Source organism: Melospiza melodia, chromosome Z (genome assembly GCF_035770615.1).
Source record: "Melospiza melodia melodia isolate bMelMel2 chromosome Z, bMelMel2.pri, whole genome shotgun sequence".
Lineage (NCBI taxonomy): Eukaryota > Metazoa > Chordata > Aves > Passeriformes > Passerellidae > Melospiza > Melospiza melodia.
In genome coordinates, this window is record NC_086226.1 from 45,417,804 (window position 1) to 45,442,358 (window position 24,555).

Consider the following 24,555-nt stretch of genomic DNA (forward strand, 5'->3'; position numbering starts at 1 on the left):
TTTTCCACCTGTGCTGACTTTATGAAAACAAATATAACTTTGGAAGTTTGGTTTAGAGATCCCGTTCTGAAAAATATGAGGTCCTGGTAATTCAGCAAACACACTACGAAATTGTAGCAGCAATAAAATGTTTGCGTTGTCTGCAAAAGTTTAATGTCTTTCCAGTTTAGCTTACAGCTTTGTGACTGTGTATCAATAAGATTCTTTTAAGAATACCTGAAATACATTTATACCATCTTGAAATGAAATGTTAAGTTTGGATGGTTGCCATATGCTAATGTGACTTCAAATATGACTGCTGGATCTCACTTTGACATTTTTTTCTTCTTCATTCAGTCTTTGGGCTGAGATGTCAGTTTGCTCAAAACCCTTTTTTTTTCTGTGATTATAAATTTGTATGAAAGGAAGCATTTTATAATTGTATGGGCGTATTATATAGGTGGTTACCTTCATTAGGGAGAAAGAATTTCCAAAACAGACGGTGGATTCAGTAATCAGAATTTACCTCTGTAATCAGAAATTACCTCTCATAGAATGCTGGAAAAGGCACAGCCTTATGTTTGGCCAAGACAACCACATGGGGTTTTTTGTATTTTATTCATTTTACAACACACAGGGATGATATATAAAATTTCAGGTAGATCAAGTTTATAATTGAAAAGCAAGAGGTATATTTCATACATTTATTTACACATTTCACCTTTAGATCGTAGCTGTCCTGTAGGAGTGATTCTGTTTCTGAAGGCAAGAGACTTACTACATTTTAAGGCTGTTATTGATTCAGTGGTTTACACACTTGATGTACAAATTCGATAAAAATTGTTTCACATAATTGCAAAAAAAAAAGTATTTGCTGTCTCTAAAATGAATTTGTTAAAAAAATCTGGGTTTTTTTGTTACAGTCAAATAATACTGGTAGCTTCAATGTGAACATCTTGCAGCTGAGGGCAAGGATTCAGTCATGTGACTTGAAATTACTGTGTTGAAAATGATGAAGATGGCAGTTCTTGTTTCTGGAGTAATTCGCTAGATGGCTGCATGAAGGCATATGTCATACACATATGCACAATTTTAGGGCAAATACTTGTCTGTTTTCAAGCAAAGCATCTTTTGTCAATAAAGCATTGCATTTTCCAGTAAGAATATAGATAGTAAACAACTATGAAGTGAATGACTTGAATGTTATTCAGCTCACCACATTGATAGTGCTATACACTACTATGCTTCATCAACAGTTACATTCTTGTGCCTTTCAGGTGAGGGTGGAAAGATGCTCACTGGATTTTAAACTAATCTGTAAAAGATTAAATCTAAATTATTAACCCTAAAAGATTAAATCTAGTAAGAAGAAATTAGGTGAACTTCCACACTCTGAAAAAGTATAAAGAACATAGAGTATTCTTGGTAGTACTCAGATACCACAGAACTTGAAATTTGTAGTTAGATCACCAACAAGGTATCAAGAGTACTACTAAAGTCATTAATCTGTCCTGAAATTTTATTATTTGTTGTTGAATTTAATTGTTACTCTTTTTATCATTATGAATCAGACATCCTTGTACAAGAATATGTAAAATTTGGATCCTTGGACACATACTTGAAAAAGAACAAAAATATTATCAATATTTTGTGGAAGCTGGAAGTAGCCAAACAGTTGGCATTAGCCATGCATTTTCTGGTAAGTGGTTCAGTTTTGTTAATTGCAGAATTCAAGTGATTCTGACTAATGTGTGTAGAAAGGCTGAGCTGTTACCTGAATTCTTAAAACTCTGGGTGGTTTTGATAATGGATTGGCTATATACCAGCTATTTAGTAGATATCCAGAGACAGACTTTGTATCTTGAAAAAAGTGTAGTTGAATGTCCATTCTTTTTTAATGCTTAATGTTTTAGCATGAAATATAAACACATTTGCAGTACTGCTTTCCCCCCACCCTCCCCACAAATCAGTCCTTTCTGGGCTTCCCACCTCAGCTCACGATGTTGAACATAAACTATTTCCTGGTAGTATTAATACTTAACCACTGGGAGGGGAAAACACTGTACTGTTCACTTGCTACTGCATTCTTCTTGGGCATTAGGTCTCAACCTTACAGTCGTTCCAGTTAAATATAAAGGCCATTATTCAAGACAGGATATGTGACTAGATAAGTCTTTTCTTTAACAGGATTTAAATATTCTTATATTAAATGGATAGATGAGCATTCTTCTGAGTTCAAAAAAGTCAAATTGTTTCAGACTTTAGGCAAATAACAAAAATTGGCTGAAAACTGTAAGTTTGAGAGAAATTGGTGGTGTACCTGGAGTTTGATCAGCTTAATCTGTGATCATTATTTTAATTGCTGATGTTTCCCTCATGCTGTACAGTATTTGTTTTTAAATATCTCTTCAACAGTAAGACTTTTGGTCAGTTTGTAAAAGATGGATTTCTGTTTATAGGAGGACAAAGGCCTTGTTCATGGGAATGTCTGTGCAAAAAATATCTTGCTTATCAGAGAGGAGGACAGGAAGTCTGGAAACCTCCCATTTATAAAGCTAAGTGACCCTGGCATCAGTATTACAGTTTTACCAAGAGACAGTAAGTCTTTGCATCAACTTTCTTGTTCAATGCTTCTGACTTGAAAAATAAGTTTAAGGGTGGGGTTTTTTTGACCACCATCTAATCTAATTTTGTCATAGTAAGTTCCTTGATCTGTGTGTCATTTTATAATTATCGCTACAGTCTTGGCCAAGCAGTTTTGAGTGTACCTTTTAAATTAGCAAACAGCTACAGGAAATAAGGCCACAGTTCTCCATTGTGTGGGCTTTTTTCTCTGCTGTTCTCATTTTCAACCCTGTTTCATTGGTAGTACTATTGTTACATTATATTGTAAATACATAGTATAGTCTCTTACATTTACAGATAGCTGCTGAACTTAGTGTCTTGTAATTGATCAAGAACTTTCAGAACTGAAACCAAATGCACTTTTGAAAATGCTGACTGGCAGTTAAAAATCATCTTCAGTGCATTTCTTAGTGACTACCTAGAGCTGTTTGATGATGTTAAAAATACTGGGTTATCATCCACTCTTAAGACTGTTCCAGTGCTTTACAAACAGCAAAATTAACTAAATGGAAAATGTGTGCTAGGTTGCTATGCTAATGGAAGTGAAGTAACCTTACTATTCCTTTTATGGTCTTTCTTTTTAATGAAAACACTTCTTACTTGGTACTTTTTATCGATGTCTAAAGAAGTAATGTATCTAACAGCTTATACATAATGCAGTGTCATTATTTGCCAGTAAACTATTTAAATTCTCCCTGTTTTAATATGAAGCTTACATTATTCTTATGAGATCTCATTTTAAGGACCTCTTAATCCAAATCAGTACAATCCCATGTTTTAACTTGTTACTACAGTCAGTAGCATTAGCTTAAAAATCACATAGTGTAATATTCCTTTTCATGGCGCCTTTTGCTGTGCCATAATATGCCAACCACTAGCAAAGTATTTTTTATTCTTTGATGTCTTAGTTCTTTGTGATAGCTGTTGAGTCTTGGTAAGATGGGGAAAATAGAGAAATTACAGAACAAATATAACATGGAAATTATATTAAGGCAATTTTATACTTTTAGGCTTATTTTACGGTAAAACGAATGGACCTCCTCTTTGATTCACAAACATTATTTTAATTTTTTTCCACATTCCATAATTTGATTTTCTTTGTGGGAACAAATACTTGGAAAAATATTATTAATACATTGCAATGAAATACCCGTCTGTTTTAAAGCAATTTTTGCCAAATCAAATATATTAGGGAATTTTATGGTATTAGTTTATCTTAACAAGTTTCCTTTGTGTGATTGCACAGTTCTTCTTGAGAGAATACCCTGGGTTCCTCCTGAATGTATTGAGAATCCCAAACAACTGAGCCTAGCTACAGACAAATGGAGTTTTGGTACCACTTTGTGGGAAATCTGCAGTGGAGGAGACAAACCCCTGAGTGCACTAGATTCTTCAAGAGTAAGTATTACTGGGTCTGCAGTCATAGAAGTTCTTTGAACACTTCTAATTTAGAACATCTGCTTTGTAACCATATCAGCGTGTAAAGGGGTGTGGCCTATGACCACTGCAGGAAAAATACATATTTGCTTGTAGGTAATAACCAGAAGAGATGATTTGAAGTTTGTTTTTATGTTGTTTATTTTGATTTTTAGGGGGACAAAGAATTGTCAGTATTATCTAGTTCATATTTTTGTTGCTTTGTTGCAGCAGTGTGTATCACTTTAAACAGAAAAGTACTCATAACAGTGTGCATGGATTTTAATTAGCATTCTTGTAATTGGACATCTTAAATACAGCAGTACTTCGTGTGTTGCAACAATTCTACTATTTTAGCTAAATGAGTAATGTTAACTTTTATCTCAGGTAGGGGCAGGAGATGGAGGAGAAACATATTCCATTAAAAAACTAATTCATATGTATTTGCTTCTTTAGTTGGAAGCAAAAAGAATACTTCACTATGCCACAAATGTACTAGTAGAATTACTTTTGTAAAGGTACTGTAACCTTCCCATAAAGCCTGATTTGATTTCTCAGGTATTTTAATCAGCTCTTACAATAATCTCCAAGGTTTACCTAGACCTAACTTATAGATACCTAAGTATTTCAGAAGTTGCCCTACATTCTTCCATAATGCTTACAAAGCTTTTCACAACTGTCAGTGCAGCCAGTTCACAGGTCAGTAGAATTTTCTGCTGGACCTACCCAGCTGAGGATTTATGAACCCAGCTGAGGATTTATGAAAGTGCCAATAAAGGAGACACTACTTTTCTCATCTTTCTCTATCATCTTGTCTTCTACCAGTAATTGGCTGGAAATTTCTGAACTGATCACTCTAAATTATACTAGCTTTGCCTTAGATTAAAATTGGTGGGATGGACATTTGGTGAGATAGCAAGTCTAGGTTTAGAGCTGTAATTTTTGGCTACTCTTAGGAGAATGTTAAGGCTTCTGCAACTCTTCATGGTTGTAAAATGCAAAATGACTTACCTGTTTAATTCCAGAAACTACAGTTTTATGAAGATAGGCACCAGCTTCCTGCCCCCAACTGGACAGAACTGGCAAACCTCATAAACAACTGCATGGATTATGAGCCAGATTTCAGGCCTTCTTTTAGAGCAATTATACGTGATTTGAACAGTTTGTTCACTCCAGGTGAGTTTGCGATATAATAGGATCAAAAAGACTCCTGTTTCCTATTGGTTCACGTTCTTTTTAGTATGTTTTTTGCAATACATCATTGTATTTGACTGCAAATTACTGCATAGAAATAAAGGTGGCTGTCAATATGCTACTGAGCTTGAAGTATGCCTAACAAAAGTCGAACAGGCCATGACTGTAATAAGGTTCTTCCCTTTCTTGTTCACTACTCTGTGCCTTCTGTTCCCTTTCTTCCCTTCTTCCTTCTACCTCTCAGATTATGAGCTATTGACAGAAAGTGATATGTTGCCAAATATGAGAATTGGAGCACTTGGATTTTCTGGCGCTTTTGAAGATCGGGACCCAACACAATTTGAAGAAAGACATCTTAAGTTTTTACAGCAACTTGGCAAGGTGAGATGTTTCAAAATTCTGTAATACTTTAGAAAATAACTATGGTTTTCAGTTAACCTTTGATGACCCCATTATTTGCAGTGAAATTTCTGTTTTAAAAGTTAATAATTTCAGTCATATCTGAGCAACACGTGCAGTTCCTTCTAGCTCTTTTTTTCACTTTCACAGTATTCTTAGAAGAAAATTAGCTAACCTCCACAATGAATAGTCACACCAAAAGGCTAAGTACTTTTAAGTAATGCAGAGCTGCCTGACATAAATGATAGATGGATAGATAGATGGATACCCACATGCACTAGATATTCAGTTAACAACACTCTGGAGCATTCTTGTGCAGAACTAGTGGGATTAGTGTTTTTTTGCATGCATATTCTGAGAAATCTGAATATACAGCCTCTAAATTCAAAAGGAAGATATATGTCTCCAAGATACATGTAGGCCTTGAAGTTTTGGTCTTAGAAATCAGCATTTGGTTATTAGTTTGCAAGTCATTGCAGCCTGGCTGTGTGAAAGCAGACCTAGACAGATGACCAAGTGCAGCTGGCAGTATTTTTCTAGAATGGTTCTTTGCTGTTTTATTTGGTTTTTACCAGTATTCTTTTGGCTTTGAGTACAGAAGCAGCCTGAAAATGAAGTAGCAGAAGTACTTCTGTTTGCAGATAGTTGTTCACTGTGATAGCATAGCATAGGGAGAACAGCAGAGTGGTAGGTGATGGCTGCATAAAGGAAGACAAAAGACAATATAAATGAAGAAAGAGACAAACCTGAACATTGAAACAAATCGGAGAGGAGCCAAAATGAAAAAGAGCAGAATTAAGAACCAAGACAAAGGCATTTATGCAAGTGCAGGAAAACTATTAGTCCAGTGGAAGTGGAAATTTGCGAAAGGAGAGAAAATGGATGGATATCACCCTCTTTCCTTGTCCTCATTTCTTGTTCTGTTTGCTTCCTTTCATGGAATATATTTCTTTTCAACTGTTACCCTCAGTCCTGCACTTTTCCTCTCAGGGAAGTTTTGTGGCCTTTCACTTAAATAATTAATCACATAACCTTAATGCTTAGTACTGTGAGCACTGAACAAAGACTACACTCTACATGAGCAAACATGTTCTCTAGGAAACACAAAGAGCGAACGATGTGGACTTGTTTTTAATTTCCAAGTGTTTCCATTTGTGACCTAGGGAAATTTTGGCAGTGTTGAGATGTGTCGGTATGACCCGCTGCAGGATAATACTGGGGAGGTGGTTGCTGTGAAAAAGCTGCAACATAGCACAGAAGAGCATCTTCGGGATTTTGAAAGAGAAATTGAAATACTTAAATCACTGCAGCATGATAACATCGTTAAATACAAAGGAGTATGCTACAGTGCAGGTATGTGCTATACTGAATACACCTAAATATACATACTGAGAAGTTCAGAGAGGTAAGTGTTTATGACAGTCACTCATTTGTTATAAATTTGCCAGGACTGAGAGAGTACAAAACAAAGGAAGTTTTTTGAAAGATGATAACATTGGTAACAAGCTGATCTTACCATTCTGAGTTTCATCTTGACAACACAGACATACAGACTTCTACTTTGCCTTAGCAATAGTAGCTGAAGTATTGATGAGATGATGTTGATTAGTGATATATTAATTTTCCAAGCATATCCACATTGTTGTTGAGTTTCAATAAGTGGCATTTTTTTGAAGAAATGCAGTTAATTAGTATATGAAACATTGCATAGTGATGTATAGATCATAAATTAGTATTTTTGTATTAAGTCCATTTTATATTATGGCTACTGATAGAGGAATTAAAACGCTTCTGTTAAAAAACTTGTCTTTGGAAAATTACAGAAAAAATTACATTTTTACTTTTTGTTATTGCTCTAAAAGGACGGAGGAATCTAAGATTAATTATGGAATACTTACCATATGGAAGTTTACGAGATTATCTGCAGAAACACAAGGAGAGGCTGGACCACAAGAAGCTTTTGCTGTATGCATCTCAGATATGCAAGGTAGGACATTTCGAATTATATATATATTTCAATGAAGTTTTTTCTCCTTTTTCCATCCCATTTGTCTCAAACCAACAATAACTGGTTATTTTGGTGTATCTTCTATAATGTGATTGGGCTGCTAGCACCACATAACCCTCAGAAAAAGTAGCAATGTAATCAAGACCTGAAAAAACTTCTGGGTATCTTAACACAGGATGCTGAGACTGGTCTATCTGCTGACTGAGGCAAAATATATTCACTTTTCTCCCTAAGGTGACCTGACATAAAGTATTGTAGGAGTTAATACACTCACTCAGGCAAAACATTCTATAATGGAATTTTCAGAAATTTGACATTCAGCTATAAAAACAGCATAACAACATGTGTATGTTTAAACAATTTACTTTAAACTGTAAGAGCAAAGATACATGACTTCTGTATGCAGAACTAGAGGCCTTATAAGTACCCAAACCTGTAATAAATTGTTTGGTACCAAACCTAATTCATAAAATCCTGAAAAGTGGTACAAACATCTGATCTTTCTTGTGATCTCATTTTCCTTAAAAAGAGGGCTTATACCTTCCCTATTTTTATTCTGTAATTATGTTTTAGATATTAGAAACTAGAGAGACCTGAGATTTCATTGCATATTTAGAAATTTGAGAAAAGAAAAATAAATGGGAGTGAGGGTGAGAGAGACAAAAAATATAACCACACCCCCTCAAGGCATGTACCAGAAATATTTTTAAATTTCTTTTCTCAATACCTATGTCAAAGACATGGAAGCAGTAGGTTACATAGGATCACATAATCACAGAACCAACTAGGCTGGAAATGACATTTGAGATCATTGAGTCCAACCTATGAATGAACGCAGCCATTCAGGCCATGGCACTGAGTGCCACATGCAGTCTTTCCTTAAACATTTTCATGGACAGTAACTCCCCCACAGCCCATTCCAATTCCCAATTATCCTCCTGAACAGCTCATTCCAATTCCCAATTATCCTTTCTGTAAACTATTTCTTCTAAATGTCCAACCAAACCCCACCCTGCTGCCGTTGTGTCCTCTGATCCTATTGCTGCTTGCCTGGGGAAAAGAGCCTAACGCTCATCTGGCTAGAGCCTCCTTTTAGGGAGCTGTAGAGAGGGATGAAGTCCCCACCGAGCCTCCTATTGTTCAGGCTAAACAACCTCAGCTCCCTCAGCTACTCCTCACAGGAACTTGTGCTCCAGAACCTTCACCAGCTTCATTGCCCTTCTCTGGACATGCTCCAGCACCTCAATGTCCTTCCTAAATTGAGGGGCCAGGAACTGGACACAGGATTTGAGGTGCAGCCTCACCAGTGCTGAGTACAGGGGGTCAATCCCTGCCCTGCTCCTGCTGGCCACACCATTGCTGGCACAGGCCAGGATGCCATTGCCCTTCTTGGCCACCTGGGCACTGCTGGCTCACGCTCAGCTGCTGTCAGTCAGTATCCCCAGGTTCCTTTCTGCCTGACCACTGCCCAGCCACTCTGTCTCCAGCCTGGAGCTCTGCCTGAGGCTGTTGTAGCCAAAGTGCAAGACCTGGCACTTGGTCTTGCTGAACCTCATACTGCTGGATTCAGCCCTTTGATCCAGCCTGTCCAGGTCCTCCAGCAGAGCCCACTATACTCCAGCTGATCAACACTCCCACCCTACCTGGGTTGTCCATGAATTTACTGAGGTTATATTCGATCCCCTCATCCAGATCATCAGTCAAGGAATTAAACAGGACTGGGCCCAACACAAATCCCTGGGGGACAGCACTGGTGACCAGCCACCCGCTGGATATGGCACATTCATTCACCAGTACCCTCTGGGCCCAGCCATCCAGCCAGTTCTGAACCCAGCACAGAGTGCTCCTGTCCAAGCCATGGGCTGCCAGCTTTTCCAGGAGTGTGCTGTGGGAGACAGTGTCAAAGGCCTCGCTGAAATCCAGGCAGACAACATCCACAGCCTTTCGTGCATCCACCAGGCAGGTCACCTGGTCATAAAAGGAGATCAGGTTGGCCAGGCAGGACCTGCCCCTCCTAAATCCATGCTGGCTGGGTCTGAGCCCTTGGCCATCCCATAGGTGCTGTGTGATGGCACTCAAGATGATCTGTTCCATAATCTTGCCAATCACTGAGCTGAGGCTGACTGCCCTGTAGTTTCCCAGATCCGTCTTTTGGCCCTTTTTGTTTCCCAGATCCTTCTTCTGGCCCTTTTTGTGGATGGGTGTCACACTGGCCACCTTTCAGTCATCTGGGACGTCCCCAGTGAGCCTGGACTGATGACAGATGATGGAGAGTGGCTTGGCGAGATCTTCTGTCAACTTCCTCATCACACTATGATGGATGAGGGTGTTTATTAGAGTATGTTGTCCGCAAATATTCTTATGTCTGGTAATTGTGCCCTGCCACCTTAAGATCCTAAGACTTAGCTTCTGCTATATCTACAGAAAAGGTCTGACAATCAGGGGAGAATCTCTGCCAGAGCCAAGACCACATCCTGACATTCAAACTTTCTCATGGTGAAAAGAGCTTGCTGGTTCCCTGCTTGAAACTGGACTAACTTTTTAGCTGCTGAACCTCTTGCATGTAGGAGGAATGCTGCACCCTTAACAGCTTATCTCATCTATTCATGTGCTTCACTCAAGCACAACAATGTGGGTGGTCTCTGGGTGAAGCTCATTCATGGGCAAGCAGTGCGGAATGTAGAAAAACAAAAAAAGTTAGCAAGTCTATGGCAAGTGTCTTTGGAGAGAGAAAGGATTGAACAGGTGACCACCCACTTCAGAGGGCTGAAGAGCTCTCTGATCTGTGTCTCCAAAACAAGAAGTCATTCTCCGGTAACAGGCCTAAGAAATTTTCTCACTATTACTTCTGCAACAAAATTACATTTTTATGCTGGTGAGTCATTATAAACAATCTTTGTTCAAGCAGAGACCTGGAATAATCTTAAAACTCAGCACCATCTATGAGGGTGGTGACCAAATCTTTCATGGAAGTAAGACGCAACATGGATTTTTGAGTACACAAAGGCTGCAGACAGTCAGCTGTTATATTCTGTCTCCATCTCAGCCTGCTGTGACCTCAAGGTGCTGGCCTTGTGCACTCTCATAAGAAGCTGCAAAGCATGTAGAAGTCCTCAGGTTTTCATTCAAAGCTTGATGAAATAACAGTGGCAACATGTCTCAGGACCCTGGTCTGAGGTGTCCATTGGGAGGACTGGAAGGTGGATTTTTACCCTTGAGTGCTGTGCAAATGTGGTAGAAATCTTTGGGAAAGGAACTGTATTCAGAAACTACAAAGAAAAAAGACCTTAGTGTGTGTGTACATATACATACATGAAAGAACTTTGAAAATATTACAAGTCTTCAGGATGGTGAGAAATTGAAATAGCAGATGAGATTATTCTTTCCTAAGTACCAAGCACCAGCCAAGAGAAAGGGAGATAAAATATGCATCCTGCAGATACTAAAGCAGGAAAACATCCAGCTTTGATAATTACATGGGGACAATGTATGAAAATGTAGGAAATCTGTATAGAATAGAGCTTGCTCTTAAAGAAACGTTTTCGCTTCTAAGAAAAGTGAAATCTAAGAATTACAGTGTATGTGCCTTGCTTTGGAGTGTTTTTGCTGTACAATCTGCAAAGTAGAGGTTATATCAATTGCTTTAAGATTTCTCTAATGTGTGGCATTCTGTTTCTCCAAAACAATATAATTAGTGAGTACCTGATATTGTGAAAATGGAATCTGAATGCTTTTTCTTTGTTTAGCTGATCGTGTTACACTTTTCAGCTGGTTTTGCTTTTCTTGCAATGTTTGCTTTTTCAGCGTCTCACATCTCATCTTTCTGCTGTGCATTTCTGTCAGTCTGTAATCCTGGGGGCTTTTCATCAAAAACCTTTCAACCTCTGCCTTGCTGTTTTCCTCTGAAGTGTATGAGAGAAATGAAGGCACACCCATTTACCTGAGGGTTAAGATGAATGTGTTTGGTTGTTTATTGTGTTTTGGTTCCTTGCTACTATACTGGGAAAGGGTTTTCCTTCTCTTAATGTTTGAAGTGTTTCAGGTGTCCTTGCTGGTGAACCAGTTTTAAAGACAGAAACATTTTAAATCACATTTAAACTCTGTTGTTAGACTAGAGCCACAGGATTGTGATATCTACTGAGAATTTGCATGATTTCAGTTAAAGATCTGTCTTATGTGTTTTCCAGGCTAACAGAAAAGTTACTGTCATCAAACTTCAGGGCTGTTTTCAGAATAGTACATTGTCGTAAGAAAAAGCTGTAGCATTTTCATAGGCTAGTTGTACCAATAAGATAGAGCCCTCACTTTGAAGTGAGGTTTGGTATTTATGGCAGTGAACAAGCTGGCAATGAGGAATAGGGCATTTTTGAACCGTTTTGGAACGAGCTGTGAGAGAACAGCAATGCCACCCAATGGTACTGGGAGGTACTAGAATCTGAGAGAAAGATTGTACTTTGTAGCCAAACTCTGAGGTTTCTGGCATTAAGAAAAAAAAATAAGAGAAGGAAATAAGCCTTTTGGCATGACTAGTAATAACATTGCTTTTCAGAACTTTTGAGATCACCAATGCTATTTGTGTAATTTAACTTTCCCGCTGTGTTGAAAGGGTGATATGCTTTCTTACAAAACTATGAAACTGACAACTTGCTTGGTGAGTACTTTCATGTATGAGTTGGGTATCTCTTGACATTGTGCAGCATCACTTTCAGTCCTCCATTTATTCCTGTCTTAGCAAGACCTTCTTGTTTTAGTAATGCCACTACACACGCTGGCTTTTTCCAAATTTCACTGTTAGTGAAAGTAACTAAGTGCATGGGTAAGAAGGGATCATCAGCAGCAAAAGACAACATGCCTTCAGACCAATGCTTTGTTACGGCAATCTCTGGGAATGTAACAATAAGCAGAACTGTACTGGTGAATAATTGTCCATACGAAAGAGATACAAAGCACACTGTTGGGAATACAGTGAATAATAGTCAAATTCAAGGAATCATAATACAAAATTTCATGAAAGCATTCAGGAAAGCAGATGCAGAAAATGAAGAAAAAAGCTAAATGAAATGGGTATGTTGGACAGTCTTCTCATGTGCTTTGGATTGTGTAGCTTAGCCCAAATTTTTTCCTTCTACATATCGCCAGCCAACTGCATTTGGGCACAGAAAGGAGTAGTAGCATTTATCCAGCTACATAATCAAAAAAGTACTTGGATCTGACAGGTGATTAGTCTGTCTCCCTCCTGTTAAATGGAATTCACTGAGCTTGGACTCAGAGAAGACAAACCTGGTTTTGGTTTTAACTTTGAGGTTAATTCATCCCCTTAGGGAAAGTGCAGCTATGTAGTGGTAAAAATAACTCTTTTCCTGTTCTGTTTGTAACCTCTACACCTAGGGCATGGAGTATCTAGGAACAAAAAGATATGTTCACCGAGATTTAGCAACAAGAAATATCTTGGTGGAGAATGAGAACAGAGTTAAAATTGGAGATTTTGGATTGACAAAAGTTTTGCCACAAGACAAAGAATACTACAAAGTGAAAGAACCTGGTGAAAGTCCTATATTTTGGTAAGTCTTCTTTTGGTATGTGAAATCATGGCATGTTTTCAGTTTTTACCCTTCAGCCAATTCATTTTGCATGTTGTGGAATTCTTACTTGCAAGCTCTGCGTCAGTTTTCCAGCATTGTGAAAGTCACTTGCATGATATTTCGCTTCACAGAGTGGCATCTAGAACTTTTCAACATATTTTTTAAAAACCCAGGAGAACACCCAAAATAAAAATAAAAAAAATACATATTTAAAGGAAATAGCATCCAACAGAAAACATATTCCGATATAAAGGAAGTCTAAAAGGGCCCATTTTCCTGGATTCTTTCAAGTTTTTAGGTATTCTAGTTCCTTAGAAACTGGTCATTCATGTCTTCCAGCTGAGATCAGTTGGATACACCCCAAGAGAAAATGCCATTCCATACATGCAGTTTTAGTCTGTATTTTAATTCTGACTCAGGCACTGTTTACCTAAAGAATAAATTATACAAAATGGCATCTTAGTTGGTGTTATTGGAGAAGTACAGTTTAGTTCCAAAAGTATCTGCAACACAGTTCACTGAAAGTGATGGAAGGCTGTAATTGTCTTTCTTTGCAGGTCTAATCACATCAAATTCCTATCTACTTGCACTACAAATAAGAAATATATCTACAACCTTGTTGGAAAAAAAATCAAACTTGGTTATAGTTATCACCAACTGTGTTTGTTTAAGGTGGATTTGGTTTTCAAAACCAATTAACTATTATTAAAGGAGTAGTTAGTAATTGAAGGTACAAAAAGGAAATGAGAACATGCTAATATCAATGAATAAAGAACACTTACTCATGAAAAAGAAATCTGTCTTACTAAAACAAATGTTTTCAAAATCAAAATGGCACATGTTGCAGACAGCAATTTTCCTTGTACTGTGTGTTGCAGGTACGCTCCAGAATCTCTGACAGAAAGCAAATTTTCTGTGGCCTCAGATGTGTGGAGCTTTGGTGTGGTCTTGTATGAACTCTTCACCTATATTGACAAAAGCAAAAGCCCACCAGCTGTAAGTATATAGTTAATGAATCTCAGAGAATTTGTTTATTTCAATTTCCTAGACTGTCGTGTACCTCAATAGGTTAATGTTTACTGATCCTTTTCTGGAGATACCTTAGTGTTTGAGACAGCATCCAGTCTGAAGCAGTAACTAAAAGGTAACTGGTATCAAGCCATAAGAAAGAAAGAAGATCTGAAAATTACTTCATAGTCTGTGCATATCTTATTCATTCTGTAACTTCTGTTTGAAAAATATTTTAAAATCTCTTGTTATAGGTTGTTCTTTCTGATCCTTTGTGGAGAGTTATCCAGCTGAAACCAGTCCATTGCATGACCTTTATTTTTAATGCTGTTCCAAATTTAAAGCTGAGCTAAACACATATATAGAAATTAAGTTAACTTACATAAGGAACTTAAGGTATTTTATGTTAGCAGAACCCAAGTTAGTAAGTTAGCAAAGTTCAAGAAAAAAAAGGAGTGGCCTTTTGCAGACTGCTGACAGGTGTCTGAAGTGAAATTAACAGTGGGTGAAGAAAGATACTATTATCCTCCAATTGAAAATAAGATACATGATCTTATTTTTACCTAGCAGTAACCATGGGCATAACAGAGGAGAGTTCAGGATTCTGTATTTACTGTAGCTGGCCTCACCCTTGGCCAGAACTGTCAGTCCTGGCAAATCTGGTTTTGAGAACCGAATTGTGATGATAGGCAGAAATGCATTTGGAGGATACCTCAGCACTGGCCTCAGTAGACCTCTCAGTAATTCCATACAATGAGCTATCAGAGGTTTCAAGGAAGAACTCAGGACAGCTCTTCCAGCATAAGATCATAAATAAAGACCCCTAGAGTTCTTCAGAAGGATTGTGAAATGAAAAGTGATAGAGTAAGTTAGGAGCACAAGTGGACTATTCTTTCAATGAATCAATTCTACATGTGCATTCACCACTTCATCAGGTTGGTTATTCTATTGGTATGCATCAAGAAAAGGTAATTTGGTAAATTTAACCAAAGTGGTCTGTTCAACTCTTGTAGTCTTTATACTTTTATATTGTTTTCAAAACCTGACCATTTACACATTCAGCCAATGGGTGTTTCACACTTTCATGTCAAGGATCATTAAAGAAATTTTGAAGCATTGGAGGAAAAATAAAAAGTCCTTTATGTTGTGCTTAGAAATTTATTTCAGTTAATACTACATCCTCATTTACTTTGGATGTCTGGCAGTCTGAGTGAGGTTTTAATCTGCTTTTTGGGTTATTTTGGTTTTTTGGAGAGCAAGGTTTATCTAAGCCATTTTTTCTGGCTTTAATTATACTAATTTTTCTGCTGTGTCGTTACTGATTAGTCCTGCTAACCATTTTTTATACATCAGCATGACAATATCTGTTTTCTATTTAGCATTTTTCAAAGCATTAGTTCTTTTAGTGTTCCACAGAGCTCTTTAGAATCAGCTGTGAGTTTAATGCTTTTAAAACTAATTAATCACAAAAGCTCAGAATGTTATGTGTTGGAAGGGACATTAAAGATCATCTCGCCCCAGTCCTCCCTGCCATGGGCAGAGACACCTCCCACTAGATGAAGTTACTCAGAGCCCTCAGCCCAGCTTTGAACCCCCCCAGGGATGGGGCAGCCACAGCTTCTCTGGGCAACCTCTTCCAGTGTCTCACCATCCTTACAGTAAAAGAATTTCTTCCTAATTACCTTTGTTTCTCTCCTTTCAGTTTGTACCCATTACTCCTTGTCCTATCACTGCAGTTACTTACAAAGAGTCGCTCTCCACCTTTGCTGCAGGCCCCCTTCAGATCCTGGAAGTTGCTGTGAGGTCTCCACACAACTTTCTCTTCTCCAGGCAGAACAGACACGACTTCCTCAGTCTGTCCTCATGAGGAAATGCTCCAGTTCTCTTATCAGCCTCATGCCCTTCTCTGTACTCGCTCCAACAGGTCCATGTTCCTCCTGTGCTGGGAGCCCAGAGCTGATGCAGCCCTGCAGGTGGGGTCTCAGCAGGGCAGAGGGGCAGAATCCCCTCCCTGCCCTGCTGCCCACCCTGCTCTGGATGCAGCCCAGGACACGTGTGGCTTTTCTGGGCTGCCAGTGCCCATGGCTGGGTCACATTGAGTTTTTCACCAAACATCACCCCCAAGTCCTTCTCCACAGGGCTGCTTTCAATCACATCCCTCCCAGCCCGCAGGTGTGTCCAGGATTGCCGTGGCCCACGTGCAGAACCTTTTGCTTCTCCTTGCTGAACATCATGAGGTTTGCATGGGCCCAGCTCTCCAGCCTGCCCGGGTCCCTCAGGATGGGGCCCTTCCCTGCAGGACGTGGCTGCCCCGCAGGCCGCGGCCAGGGAACGTCTGAGGGTGCCCTCGGTCCCACTGTCCACGTCCCCTGCAGAGATGTTGAGCAGTTTGGGCCCTGGTGCTGAGCCTCAGGGACACCACCCATCTCTGCTCTCCCCGTGGACAGTGAGCCATTGACCACAGCTCTGGGTGCAGCCTTCCAGCCAGGTCTTTATCCACGGAGGCACCCATCCCTCAAACCCATGTCTCTCCCATTTAGAGGCAAGGATGTCATGTGGGACAGTGCCAAAGCTTGTATAAGTCTAGTTAGCTCCATCTTAGAAGGTTACTAGATTTCTCAGGAAAAAAATTTGTGCCCTTAGTAAAGCCATGTTGTTTGTTTCCAGTCACTTCTTTGTTTTCCATATGCCTTAGCATGATGTGCAGGAGAATTGGCTCCATGATCTTGCCTGGCAGAGGTGAGACTGACTAGCTTGTTGTTCATTGTGTCTTTCACTTTCCCCTTTTCAAAAATTAGGGTTATCTTTCCCTCTTTCCAGTCATCACAAACTTCACCTTAACAATTTCATCTGCCAACTCCCTCAGGACCCTTGAATAAATTTCATCAGGTCCCACAGACTTCTGCACATTCAGTTTCCTTAGATGGTCATGAGCATGACCCTCTCCTACAGTGGTCTTAGGGTCTTCATTCTTTCAGTCCCTCCATCTGCCTTTCTCTACTTGGGCAGTGTGCCTGGAACACTTGCCTTTGAGGACTCAAGCCTAGAAGTAATTTAAAACCTCAGTCTTCTCTTTATCCAGGATAGTCAAATCATCAGATGATGATCAACATTTTTAAAGATTTTTCACCTAGTGCTTTAAATTGTGTATGTATCATTCCATTTTATTCTATTCCATATCATTATTTAATTTTACACACACAAAAGATATATTCTCTAGACATGTAATTTATAATTTGATCATTGTTACGTGCTATTCAATTCATTCTTATTTATATATAATATATATATAAATTATTCTTATTAAATAATTTTGCTTGGTAAGAATATTGCAGCATCTTTTTTCCTCTAAAGATTATATATTACAATTGGCCTTTTGTTTCAGGAATTCATGCGCATGATTGGCAATGATAAACAAGGGCAGATGATTGTATTTCATTTGATAGAGCTTTTGAAGAATAATGGACGACTGCCGAGACCAGATGGATGCCCTGATGAGGTGATGTACTGTGTTAAAATGTTACTGTAGTGTGAAGGGTGCTCAGTTAGCATGAGTACCTGCAAGTGCAAAACTTACATTTTGTTCTGCGTGGACCACCAAAGTACTTATTCAAGTGGAATGGCTGTGCTGTAATTTTATCAGTTTCATGATGAGTATAATTTTTTTTTTTTTTTTTTGATTCTTTAGCTTGTATTCCCTCAGGAGCAAGACTGTAGTCTTGCTGAATATATTAAGTGGGACTGCTGTAACTTACTGCTGTACTTGGGCACTCACACTTCTATTTCTAAAAGATACACGTATGAAGGCAACAAGATTAGTGTATATATAACTTGTTCTCTGTAAGTCCCATGTAGAGATTCTCATTCAAAGCTGTGAACTTTGGATTTTTTTTTTAATATGTAATATTCAGCAAAAAAATCTTAATATCCACCTGAAGTTTTTCACATTTAATTCCAGGATGTAAAGAGCTTCTTATCTTGATTACTGCCTTTCTGTTACTGTTCCCTTCTCAAGTGTGGAAGGCTCCTGTTTATAATGTATATTATTCACCATCAAGCATTTTCAACTTGCAGACAGTAGGCACAGTTAAGTACATGAATCAGATTTTCTATGTTCAGAGTCTTCAGGTTTCTATTCATGTTCTTTGTAGATACTAAAGTACAGCTGTAGAGCTGTCTTCAGAGCACATAAATTAATTCAGTGTTCTTCTGGTTTTATTTATACACCAGATGCTTTTAAAAATACTTTCATACCACTCCTAAGTCTTCTAGTATTCTATTCTTCAGAGCAGGGTGCACAAAGCCTGGTTCGGTCAAACTAACCTGGTTTTGGGCTGTGTAGGTGAGTCAGTAGTGAAAAAATGGAAGGAAAATAGTTATGGGTTGTTGTTTTTTACATATGTAATTGCCAGCTCAGATTAATTGCTGCATCCCTTTAAAGTCAAGCACACTTGGCAATAAGTCAAGAAATAATACAGTTAAAACTGGTGAAAGAGAAAACATCAGGGTCAAGTGATCTAATAGAGGAGAAAAAGAATGGTACAAGTGAGGCAGGAAGCCATTGGGGAGGTATAAATGTATAGAGAATAGAAAGAGAAGTCTTTGAAGAACCTTTCTTGCATTTTATGTACCAGTACAGCAACTGTTGAATTGGAAAGGTTTGGCTTTTTGTAGATAACCTGAATGTCATATGTATAAGATAATAAATCTGTTTTACTGAAACTGTATTTTAACTAACGCAAAGGTTTCAGTGTCTGACATTTCTCTAGCTATCAAAGCAAGATGGAAATGTCTCTGTCAGAAGCCGTATTCATCCCCTTTTGATCCTGGAAGGCCAGTCATCACAGATAATAAATCTTCCAGATACCTGTAGGTTACAGCAGCTCATCTTGCAGCTTACAAGCTGCTTGAGACTTGGTTCTAAAGCAGCTTGGTCAATGCAGGTGTTTCAAATCTGCTGAAAGATAAGGAACAGTTTCTAATTTTTTTCCTGGTAGCTGTACAGACTGTTCTTAAGCAATATGTGGAAAACTGTTGAAAGTATGAGAAATATCTGGTACATCTTTGGGCAAAAAGAAAACTGTTGCCATGTAACTACTGTAGCAGAAATATCTTTCAATGTTGGTTCAGTTTGCACAGTAACCTTTTTTTTTTTTTTTTGCTTATTTCTGATTATATATGAAGAATAATTAAGAATTTAGTATACAAATTCTGGAGAAATATATGGTAACTTCTCAGGGGAAGTCTTATTTAGAATTACTGTTTTTGTAAATCTGATTTCTGGTCATACTGGTGCTTGTTATGTTAAAGCATTTTTGAGCTTCTCAAAAAAAAGAGCAAGAAAAAATATAAAAACTTATCAAAGTAACATAAGTCTTGTAAAAGTTTCAAAAAGCAGCTGAATGAATTTTCATACTAACTTTTAAAAAATAGTCTTTTATTATAAGAGTTTTTGCAGAGCCATCTATCCTAGGTTCTTGCTGTCACTGGGCAAGAGTTCAGGTACACTCTTCTGCAGCTGTTGTTTGGAAGCATAAAGTTAAGCTGGATGTTCTTTAGTCCAGTTTCAAGTAAATATGTATGGTATCCATTTACCTACTACCTTTTTTTTTCTTCTCCAGATTTACGCTATCATGAAAGAATGCTGGAACAATAATGTTGCCCAACGCCCCACCTTTCGGGATCTTGCTCAGCGAGTGGATCATATAAGGGAAAACATGGGTGGATGAAAATACTCCTTCAGAGGATGAGTTGGAATGCAGAACAAAATGTACTTGGTCAGCTGGGTATATTTGACATATGTACATGTGCACACATCTTATCCTTGCTGGAAGTAAAATCTGTGTGGCAAATACCCTATTTCAATCTGCATACTGAGAATCCTGCTAGGCCTTTTTTATCAGGATATATTTGTTACTATGAGAACATGTTGAAATTTCAATAGGGAAAGAAATTATTTTTCTAAATTTAAAAGTGGATGGTCATTTAGCAACACCATTATTTGCCTTACTTGGCAGTACAAAAAAGAGGTGACTTAAAATGTGACAAAACTAATAGATAAAAAAACAATGTATTTCTTTGTTGAAGTAGAGATGCCCAGAAAAGACTTCTAGAAATACTTTTACACTGAGAAATAGTGACTAGGCACCCTGTTTTGTGTGTTGCACAAAGACTTTTGTCTGTTAATACAGTTTCATGATTTTTTCATTGTTGATGCAGAACTGGCTTCTCTGTGTAACAAAGCAGTAGTGGTTTGCTGTGCCTGTCTGAATCAGTTATCAGCCAGCAGTATATCCAAAGAGATGTAGCTGTGTGATGTGCTGTAAGTATTTTGAGGGACAGGGAGCAAATTGCGCTTTACTGGGAGAGACAGACAACTTACTAATCCATGCAAAAATTTTAATTTAAAAATGAAAAAGCAAAGATGGTATCCTTTTATTCTTACTCCTCCCTTGATGAATATTAGATTGCCTTTATAGTACTGAAGATACAGTGATAACACATAGAAGGGAATTCATTTTACACAAGGCAGTGTCTTCAATGTAAATAAGGAAAAGCTAAGTATACTGCTTTTAAATGCTGCTCTTTTTTTTCTTTCCATCCTTGTAATTTTCATGGAGTCATAAGTGAATGAATTGAAACTTTCAAAGCAGGATTAAAAATCTAAAAAAGGCTCTCACTTTCTCAATTCCTCACTTTGCTGTTAAGATGATCATCTAAATATCTTCCTTCCAGCACAGAAAAAGAATACTTACAACTCAGTATCTGATATGGCCAGTCACAACCACATCAAGCCTGTTCTATATTGAAGTGGCCCAAGTGTATTTATTTCTGTGGAAATACCCAACATGAGACTGTTTGGAAGGAGTTACAAGTGCAATTGCTCACACTCACCATAGGGCAAGGACAGGATTCCAGTTACTGAGAACTGGAAGGAGATCAGAGCTACCTGAATGCTGTATAATTCAGCTTTTGAAATAAGCAACAAAAAATTTTGGAGAAGAGAATGCTTCGGTTTTGCCTTGAGGCAAAAAACTTGGGGATAATCTCATATGTCAAAGCAGTATAATTGCAGGGTTTGTTTATTTTTAGTTCAAATAATCTTGTTTGTTTGTTTGTTTGTTTTTACTTAAGCATTATTGTTTGCAAAGTATAATGCTGGTTCTTTTTGGACTTCTGCTGAGAGAAGTTCAGTTAAGGGGATATACAGCTTGGCAAACTGACCTGACATCCAGATTTATATTTAAAATGAAGTGTTAGTTTTTAAAATTTGTGGCAGTGAGTTAGTGAAACAGAGGTTACTTTCACTGTGGAGCCTCCTTAATATTTGTGGTGAACTACATCCATCTTATCAGAAATTGAAGAACCTCAGCTTTTAAAAAAAACTAAAAAAAAACAAAACAAAATGAAAACATCCTTACTCGGTGTAATAAAGTGCCAGTATAGCAGTATTTTGTACCACTGTGATGTTTCTCTCCCACAGTCACTCCCTCAAAATTACTATTTTATAGTATAAGAGAGTGCTAAATATGGAGAGCAGCATCAACTTTCTCTCTGCCTATTGCATTTAAAACTATTTCTGTTAGTGTTCTTGCCACCAAGCATTTGCATAGATGATTTTTCAAAACAATTTCACAGTCAGTTTTTAAGCTGCAAAGAACTTTGAAGTGCTATGTTCAACTTAACATGTTTTCTCAATTTCTATACATTGCTTTGAGGATTTGAAATTTTGTGCAAACGATGTCTTTGCATTTGTAGTCTCAGTTCTGTGTATGTGTATTTTTGTAAAAAAGGAGATAAAGCTTTAAAGTATCAAGACAGCATTTTAGCTGAATAACATATGCAGGAATTATGTAACATTTGCAGTGTATGACACTCAGTAGCTCACTGGTTTCAAATACATAGTAGACGAAACATAATTTATGTAAAAATCTCAGGGAAGTTTGTGTAATGCAATGAAGAAATCTTCCAGTCTGCTAATTTTTCAAGTGAATTAAAGGTCTTTTTCTTGTTCTACTACAGTTTGACTATTTACATAGTCTATTTGATTGCTTAAATGTAGTGGTGAATTCAAGGATTATTTTTAAGTGTCTTGTGGAGTGTTTTTGTTTTGATCTGGGTTTTGTTCTGGTTTTTTGTGTTTTTTTTTTTTTACTTTAGTACTATATAATTTTGAGAGAAAGCCGTATCTTTACACTGCAGTGTAACTGTGTGCTGTTGGCCAGAGACAGTCTTTTTTAACAACCAGAGGCCTGTGCCAAGGGCTTGAGCATTTAGGATTAATGTTCTTAGCTGGGAGAATAGGACCAAGTAGTGCTTAGGACTTGGGAGATGTATAGTCTATAGAGATGTATGTGCAGTGTCAATATTTAGGTCCCAGAGCAGACCTGATGGCTTTCTCAAAAAGCTGTTGAGGATGTGAATGTAGTGATTTTGCTGAATTTGCTACTGCCAATTGTGTAACCTTTAAAAAAACCCAACAAAACAACAACACCACCAAAAAACACTGTATTTTTTATTTTGAAAACTCTCAGATCTACAGTAGCATTGATAATGTCATATTTTTACATGGCATTTGTATTAATAGACTAAGTACTCTGTTTTAGAAAATGTCTTCAGTTGGCATTGCATTTGTAATACATTAGTGTAATCATTATGCTACCCAACATGCTGTTTGATTTTGTTGATAGAAAAAGTGCTGGTTTATGTATACATGACTGCTACTGCAGTGTAGAATTAAAATATTAACTACTGCTTTGCACTTACATTGGAAGTGAAAGAATTTTTTAATAAGTGCACAATGTATCTTATAGAATCTCTGCAATCAAGTATTGTGTTGTGTAGTATTGATTTGTTGTCTATCAGTATAAATATGTTAAGTTTCAAAGTTAGTTTTTAAATATATTCCACACAGTATTCCACAAACTTGCAACAGTCATGTAGTAAGCCAGAGGAGAAATGAATTTTCAGGAAAAGAAACACATGTTCTTGTCAAGTCCTAGTACTGGTTAAAAGCTTCCATAGCTGAGATAATGGTTGTTAAATGTGCTGATGAATACAACTGTGAAAGTATATGTAAGAATTATATTTTTTTCCCAAAATTAAATTTTTAATTGTTGCATTTAGTTAAGATGTTGACCAGCTGCCCTGAAATGTATGGGAAAAGATGTCACTGTATTAAGTAGGAAGAAATGTAATTCTTGTGTAAAGAAAGCAAGCTTTTCAGGAAGGTAGGATCACAAACACCTCTAGGTGTTTGAGAGTTCTGAGAGCACAAGCAGAGGTATAGAAGAACAAGACTAAAGGAAGAAGGATGATGTTCAGCATGGGAGAAGCTTTCTGAAATGTGAAATGCACAATGAATTATGAAAAACTGATAGATTTTTCTACTGAAAATGCCATATCGTGACAAATATGTGGTAATATATTTCTAAACTGTGTATTGCCTGCCTTAAGTCTGAAATATTCACAGACACCTAACCTGGCTGAAAAAATTTCAATCATTACTATACCAAAATAAACTAATAATGTTGTGCCATGCCAGAAAACAATTCTGAACAGATGTTTGACTAAGAAGTTTTGTTCTGAAATTTTCTTTTTTAATAAGAGGTTTACAGTACTTTATATTAAAGTAGAAAAAGTCCCTTGGTGGTAGGGAGCAGGGAGGAAAAGATACCTGCCACTTATGATTGAAATGTAAACATTTGAACACATGGTTTAGTCAAGAGAACATGAAAGGGATATTTTTAGAAAACTGTGTATCCATACCTGAAACTTAACTGTGTGTTTCTTTTTGCATTTGGATTGTGAAAATAAAATAAAAACTGAATACAATGGATGACACATGCCTGCCAACATTTTCTTTTGCACACTAAAATTTGTTACTGGTATTTAAATCACTGCTGAAGGCAGCCGTTTCATTTGATGAGGTAGAATACAGCACATACAACTTTCCAACCTTCCTAGAATAGCCATATTAAGCATTTATCTACTGGAAGAAACTTAGATGTACCAAAGTAAAGGTGCTACCTACTGAGGGCTTTTAATCTATTTTTTAATGAAGATTTTTACTGAGAAAATTAATTTGGGATGAAGAAACACTTCCTTTTGTTCTCAGTATTTAAAGCGATGCAAGTCTCTAAGACAGAAGTGCCTTACACCACTTTACGTTTCTTTGTTAGAAATTCTGATGTCTTGATTTTCATTACTTTACAATCTTTCCATTTGACTTTGCTTAACTTATGGGAAAATTACCACCACTTTTAATGAAAATTACCATCATTTACCTTGAACCGAGTTGAATGCTTTTATCAAATACACAACTGGTCCCTTGGTGTTACCAAC

At 37.5% G+C, this 24,555-nt stretch overlaps 1 protein-coding gene across 10 annotated transcripts in view; it reads left to right on the top strand.

The window, feature by feature from the left end:
- Positions 1 to 24,049, top strand: part of JAK2 (Janus kinase 2) — an 87,398-nt gene extending 63,349 nt beyond the window's left edge. For all 10 annotated transcript variants that reach the window (XM_063181109.1, XM_063181105.1, XM_063181106.1 and 7 more), the window contains 11 exons: positions 1,551 to 1,678; positions 2,439 to 2,577; positions 3,851 to 4,002; positions 5,046 to 5,196; positions 5,459 to 5,595; positions 6,777 to 6,966; positions 7,476 to 7,600; positions 13,010 to 13,182; positions 14,082 to 14,199; positions 17,597 to 17,710; positions 19,833 to 24,049. In XM_063181109.1, coding sequence (XP_063037179.1) covers positions 1,551 to 1,678; positions 2,439 to 2,577; positions 3,851 to 4,002; positions 5,046 to 5,196; positions 5,459 to 5,595; positions 6,777 to 6,966; positions 7,476 to 7,600; positions 13,010 to 13,182; positions 14,082 to 14,199; positions 17,597 to 17,710; positions 19,833 to 19,940 — 1,535 coding nt within the window. In that variant the 3' untranslated portion in view covers positions 19,941 to 24,049. The remainder of the gene's footprint in view (positions 1 to 1,550; positions 1,679 to 2,438; positions 2,578 to 3,850; positions 4,003 to 5,045; positions 5,197 to 5,458; positions 5,596 to 6,776; positions 6,967 to 7,475; positions 7,601 to 13,009; positions 13,183 to 14,081; positions 14,200 to 17,596; positions 17,711 to 19,832) is intronic.
- Positions 24,050 to 24,555: the final 506 nt, after the last annotated feature.